At 38.5% G+C, this 6,876-nt stretch overlaps 1 protein-coding gene across 1 annotated transcript; it reads right to left on the bottom strand.

Moving 5' to 3' along the window:
• Positions 1-1,135: 1,135 nt before the first annotated feature.
• LOC107564896 (peptidyl-prolyl cis-trans isomerase FKBP4-like) lies at positions 1,136-6,876 on the bottom strand. Its single transcript, XM_016250067.1, has 10 exons — positions 6,445-6,876; positions 5,223-5,367; positions 4,005-4,147; positions 3,779-3,899; positions 3,397-3,553; positions 3,219-3,309; positions 2,871-2,954; positions 2,598-2,783; positions 1,970-2,209; positions 1,136-1,846 (listed from the first exon to the last, which is right to left on the bottom strand). The coding sequence occupies exons 1-10, from the start codon at positions 6,532-6,534 to the stop codon at positions 1,751-1,753; spliced, it is 1,353 nt and encodes a 450-aa protein (XP_016105553.1). The 5' UTR covers positions 6,535-6,876; the 3' UTR covers positions 1,136-1,750.

Below are 6,876 nucleotides of genomic sequence, written 5' to 3'. Positions count from 1 at the left end.
TTCAATAAATTTTTTTAACTTAAAATTGATTTAAATTATAAAAAGGTATATTTATTATAATAGAGTCAATTTTATTTTTTCAGGTGCCTAAGACCATGAGCACCATGGTTCTTAAATAAAAACGACAGTTAAGAAAACAGGAATAGGAAAGAAATTGAAGAAAGAATAAATAAAAAAGAAAATTGTAAAAAAAAAAAAAAAAAAAAGATCATTGGAGGTTTTACAAGAAAATACTATTTCAGTCATTCTACTTCAAAATAATTTTTATGATTGAAATTTGTGAAATTTGCTTTGTTTCTATCGTTTCTGTATTTTAGCTGACTGCAGTAGTACTGGTTCATCGAATGCATCTATTTCCTTCACAATCTGTATTCTTAAAAGCGCTATATAAATAAAGGTGACTTGACTTTTATGGATTCCTCTGGCTTATAATTTATCTTTGGAGAGATAGACACATTTTGTACTACTTTCACACTGTACTAAAGGCTACAAATCAGACATTACAGCAGGAGGATTTTGAATTTGTTTTATTGTTCTAGTCAACATCAGAGGCGCATCAAGGACATGGGAACAGAATCTATCTGTATGCCTCGCTTTAACCCACACAAACCACACTACAGCACTACTGTCCTGCTTGAGCTCGGTCACACAGAGCATCTTCTGTCGTGACAATTCACCATCTGATTACAGTGTGCACGTGCGATCATGGAGAAATCATGGGGAATCTTGTCCACAAAAAGATGAAAATACAAGCGACAAAACCGCAAAACAAAAAGACAGACTGCAGGTCTAAGTTCAAGTTCTCACCTTGCATTTTAAAATGGCCAACATCTCAGCCCTATATTGATGATATTCTGCAGTAGAACGATCTCACCAAAAAGGCCGCACACAGAAAACGAGTGAAGCAGAAACGAGATGATTCTTCACAGCAAAAGTGCGTGGTTTGCTTGTAAGACTTCAGCAGAGATTCACTATGGAAATGCTTCCAGTTGTGATACATTAAACATAGAGAATTTAACAGTGAAAATATGTTCTTATTAAAGGAAATAAACAAATCAAAACAGTCTTTTTGCCCTGGCAATCATTTCCATGCACTTTACGTAAAGTTTAGTGACAGGACAGAAAAGTCAGAAACGAGATGATTCTTCACAGCAAAAGTGCGTGGTTTGCTTGTAAGACTTCAGCAGAGATTCACTATGGAAATGCTTCCAGTTGTGATACATTAAACAGAGAATTTAACAGTGAAAAGATGTTCTTATTAAAGGAAATAAACAAATCAAAACAGTCTTTTTGCCCTGGCAATCATTTCCATGCACTTTACGTAAAGTTTAGTGACAGGACAGAAAAGCGCTTTATTGTACAGCAGTGTGACTCAAGAGTTTCTAAGGATGGTTTTGCGGCCGAAGCGAGAGGCTGCAGTACAGGCTACAGACTGAAAACAAGTCTGCTTTATTTCCACCATCTCTCAGAGAGAACACGGCCAGGCCGACTAGCTGCCTTACAGTATCGCACACACAAACATTCATACACTTGTGCAATCATATGCGAGTGCACACCTGGCCACAAGGGTCTGGCCACAGTACAAAAGCAAACCACTTGCTATATTAGATTAGAAACCAAAGCAAGTATGCGTCCTCACTCGCACAGACACAGTCGCTTCAGAGGGACAGATATTATAGAAGGTACAAAAAAAACAAAAAACTTAACACAAAAGACAGTAAATAATACAAACGCGCACACAAGCATGCTATTATGCTGCGGTTTGTTCCTGGGCTCCGTTTTCATCTAATTCCATTGCACTACCGTTCTGTTTCTTTTCCTGCTCCTTTTCTTGCTCCGCCTCCTTCTAGAAAATAAAAACACACACACACACACACACACACAAAAACCCCCCAACAACATTAGATAGAAGACAACAGATATCTGGCGGGTAAATCTTTTGTGCAGTGACTAAGAGCTAGACACTTACTTTGGCGTCTCTCTCTGCAAACTTCTGGAACATGTTGGCGTAGAGGCGTTTGTCCTTCTCGTGTTGCTCTTTGATATGTTTCTGGCAGAGCGTGATCTGGCTCTTCGCAGCCTTATTGGCTGGATACAATTGAGTGACGCGCTGGAAGTCTGCTCTCGCCCTGTCAAACTCCTTCATGACAACCAGTGCCTCTCCTCGCCTAAACAAAGCCTTCTCGTTATTTGCGTCCAGCTCCAGTGCCTTTACACACACAAAAAAAAATACAGAAAACAAAAAGAAACCAGGAGAAATTTGGCAGAATGCAATGAAGGTCTCTTTTTAATATTACCAGCAAATTAGGATTCAAGAGTGAATATCAATGAAGAGAAACTCTAACTGCATTATTTTTTTTATAATGATATAATACACACAAACATTAGAAAAAGAGTAAACTAAAATTAGAAATGTAACTAAAACAGAATATATTCAATTTAAAAAGTACTTAAATTAAAAATGAACAAGCGCTAAAAAAAATAAAAATTGGAATAAAAAGCCAAATAGAAATCTTAAAACATACTTTTGCAGCTCTTCAATATGACTGTGTAACCATGACAATGCATAAGCATCAAAAATGTTGTTCATTTCCTACCTTGTCACAGTTCTCGAGGGCAGGGTTTGGTTCCTGCAGCTTTAAGCAGCACATAGCTAGGTTGAGATGAGCAGCCAATCGCAACGCTTTGGCTTTCTCTTCGTCCTCCGGCTGCAAGTTGGACTCGTGCTCCAACCAGGACACAACGCGTTTGTACTGCATAACTGCCTGCTTGTATTTCCCCTCCTGTGCACACAAAACACACTCTGATTCTTAAAACAGTCTACTATGGGATGTATGAATACACAACAGTATGCATGACATTTCCGCTACCTTAAAATACTGAGTTCCTTTCTCTTTGACGATGGCACTCTGTTCTAGTTTCTCAGTCGTGTTCATCTCCCAGGATTCTTTGGCCTGTGTGAGAGAACACAGTATCTTGGACTCATATCCGCTCATGACAATGACTGTGTACAGACATTACTGCCTAAATGACCACTTACAGACTGTAATTAATCTTAAAGCATGATTTTTTTATATGAATTAGAACACACATTATTGTGTTATATTACATACAGAAGTTCCATAAAATAACATAACATCCCATATACTGACATTTTCCTGAGTAAAGCAGGAGTGAATTCTGCTGTGCACTGCTTTTATTTAGGAGGAAACACTGACCTTCTCAAATGTTTTCAGTTTGATTTTATACTGCAACGTAGCATTAGGTGGAATGTTGAATTTGTCGCTGCCATCAGTTCCAAAGCCATACCTGAGATTGATGCACACACATAAATAAATGAACAAAAACATGGACATCAACAGATACTGAGTGCAGGTGTAGGAAACGTGTGTTTACTTTGGTTTGATGGTGAAGAGCGCCTCTTCCCCCTGCTCCATAGCCTGCAGGGCTTTCTCCACGCCTGGAGGCAGAGCCAAACTCGGTCCATCTCCCACCTCAAACTTCAGCTCACGCTTATCAAAAACACGCTCCTCGTGACGGCCCTCCAACCACACTAACCCAAGGAAACAGAAAAATTAACTACTGCAAAGGGTGCACTAAGACTGAACGACTAAAGGAATAGTTCACTGGAGAAAGCAATTTTTGGGTCAACCATTTCATTAAATTAGATTCACTTCTGATAACATTTGCTTTACTCATTCGGTGGACCCTTGCAGACTGACATAGATGAATTGCTCTTCATTTATTGATTGTTGTAGGAATAAGAAGAGTGGTTTACCTTCCACAGATGCACTATCATTAGGCTTTGTGTAACCCTCCCCCTTAGTGATGATCCTGCGAATAATTCCACCATCTTCTTCATCTGTGATGTCCTCCCCATGAAACTCAAACAACTCCACCTGCCAGACAAATAAATGGGCACGTCAATACACAAACTCCTGACAATTTTGTAGTTATACAATTCAATATTCTGAATATCCTGTTTGCATGCATCTGGACCTCACCTGGAACACAAGTGTAGCATTGGGTGGGATTTTGGGTGGGCTGCCAGCAGCTCCATAGGCATACTCGGGTTTGCAAATCAATTGGCAGATCTCGCCAATCTTCATCGAGGCCACACCGATGTCCCATGCTTTGATCACCTGACCTGTGAGAAAGAGAAAATAATGGTTTCATATGGTTGACTTGCATGCTAGACAATTTTTATCTATTCTGAATTTTCTAACTGCGTCATGCCCTGCAATTCCCACAATGTGCATGGTTAAGTTCAAGATGGTTTAAAGTTGGCAAGAAATAGAAATGAACCGTATTTTCTAAATGTATACAGTGAACAATTTGTGCATGCATTTTTTGACCTCATAATTTTTAATCAGTATGTCAATGTTCCAGTGAAATGACTGACTTCTCCAATCATTTGGTGTTCTTAAACCCCAGCCCTTCCTTACAATCAACTGCAAGCTCACATTCAGATCTGCCTCCATCCAATCAACAACCGATGCAAGAACCAAATCCTTGCCAAACCCATCTTTTTTGATGTTTTGTTTGAGTCGAATGTACAACACAATATGAAAGACGTATTTTGTAAGCCAAAGCCCATAAACGAGTTAGCATTTTAGAACATCCGTTTCCATCATCCCGAAATCAATGGTTTTTTTGAATGGATTTTTGGTTAAATGCTTAAAATACAGTTTGTGGTTAACACAGATATTTTGACGTTTTATTCTATGGCATAAAATTCATCAGTAATACCCCCTTGTGATTTTTATAAAGCTTTTACTTGTCTTAAAATTGGACTACAGAGGTTGTTGGGGATGGCCTCTTCATTTTTATAATCGCGCTTTTGCAAACTATTCTAGCTCAAACTGTGATGTAGTTTGTATTTAAAATTTATTTCTGTGTCAGTGTGTATTTATAGCCTATGTTTAGCTTTTTACTTCTGCCGAATGTATTTAGGGTTCAAAATTCTTAAGCTCACTGTGCTTATTTTCCACAATAATCCAAAAGCCAATGTAAAAATCCAATTGGGTTTCCATTAAGGGAACCAGGGTGATGATAACTTCCAGGTTAGCCTAAAAAATTACGTCATCATTAAAAATGATCTGTCGCTACTTTAACTCATCATAACAGGTGTTATTTCCATATAAATTACAGCATCAACAACCTGTTTAAATGTCAGAGAGGGTAGATAAACATTCAATCCACTTCACTCTCACAACACCCACCTTTGCCCAGCTCAAAGGAGAACTTCTCTCCTCGATCACGGCTGGAGTCAAACTGCGTGCCATCAAGCAGCGTTCCATCATAGTGTACGAATACTTTATCACCGATCATAGGCAACTCAGTGCCTGTACCCTCCTTCTTGACCATCTGTAGAAGAGAGAAAGAGATTAATCATCAATCTGTAGGCCGCTCTGCATTACACCCGTGATCTGTCAATCTTCAAAAACCGCAGACAGAAAAATGTTCATGCCTGATGCTTACATTTATGATATATTACTTAAAAACAACAAACAGGCCTATATTTAAACTATGTCTGTATATAGTAAATTACTTTGAAATTGCATAGGTGTGCCTTATTGCACATTATAAATACAGCTCACTCGGATTAATATTTCTCAAATGCATTACATTGAAAGTCTTCAATTATCCCAAACAAGTAATTCCTGTCTGAATCACTGAAAACACCAACCTGAAAGTTACCAGAAACTACATGATGACCTGCATGTGCATACTCTCTAAACTGCCACTCATTTCATTACATAAACGTGGCACTTGTATATACATACAAAAAGGAAGACATTTTAATGTTTATGTTGTTTTTGTGGTATTTTTTTGCTGTTTTTGTGGTGTTTTTGATGTGGTTAATCTGCACAAATAAAAATGCAACACTGTAACACACTTAAAAGTAAAGTTCACTTAAAAATAAGATTTCTGTCATCATTTATTCGTCCTCATGTTGTTCCAAACTTAAAATACTTTATTTGTTTGTCTCTAAAACACAAAAAGACATTTTAGACATAATGACAATATCAGTCACCATTCGCTTTCGTTGTATAAGACGAAAGGCAATGAAAGTGAATGGTGACCGAAGCTAAGAACCGCAAATGTTTTGCGTACCATCTCATTCTCTGTTGCACATACAAAATTAAGTCAAATAAGTTTGGTTTGACATTCGAATAATTAAATTATGATAAAACGGTCATTTTGGTGGGTGAACTGTCCCTTTAAGGTCAACAAGCTGGTTAGAAAGATCTAGCAATGCTGCAACATTAGCAACAGGCTGTGTTAGCAATGTTTAAACAAATGAGATGCATTTATTCACATTTTAGTGCATACAGCTGTAGTAAAGTGAGCCAACAGAGAGAAATACTGTCTCTAACATGCATTCAGTCAGTCACACCTCCTTCACGGAGTCAATGCGGCTCATTGCACTGCAGTATTTACCTTTAAAACACCTCCATCTTTCTTCGGGCTGATGTCTTCACCCTCGATGGGGATGCTACAGCCTTCATTCACCACCTCTTCTGCAGTCATTTTTGATTTAATATGAGTATTTCCTTCGAAACAGCACAGAAAAGTAGATCCACTCTCCTCACAGAGTGTCTCTCTGAGATATTTCCTTTACAGAAATCACTGGAGACTCGACGTCTGCAGGGCTAAATGGGATTAATATCGCTATTAGGAATGGATTTTGTGATCCACAGCTTGCATTTGACGGTTCGTGCTTGTTAAATGTAGTTTTTGAGTCCGCAGACGAGCTGTGCGAGGCGTTTATATAACGTTTTCGGCCCGCCGCTGGAAACTGAGGCGACTCAGCGAACTTTCCAGAGCTGAGAGAGAGAGGACGGCGATGGTAGCGTCTAGAACTGACTGCAA

Source organism: Sinocyclocheilus grahami, unplaced genomic scaffold, assembly GCF_001515645.1.
Source record: "Sinocyclocheilus grahami isolate Dianchi unplaced genomic scaffold, SAMN03320097.WGS_v1.1 scaffold970.1, whole genome shotgun sequence".
NCBI classification, from domain to species: Eukaryota; Metazoa; Chordata; class Actinopteri; order Cypriniformes; family Cyprinidae; genus Sinocyclocheilus; species Sinocyclocheilus grahami.
Note: the sequence above shows the minus strand (reverse complement) of the source record. Positions and strands in the feature narration are given on the sequence as shown.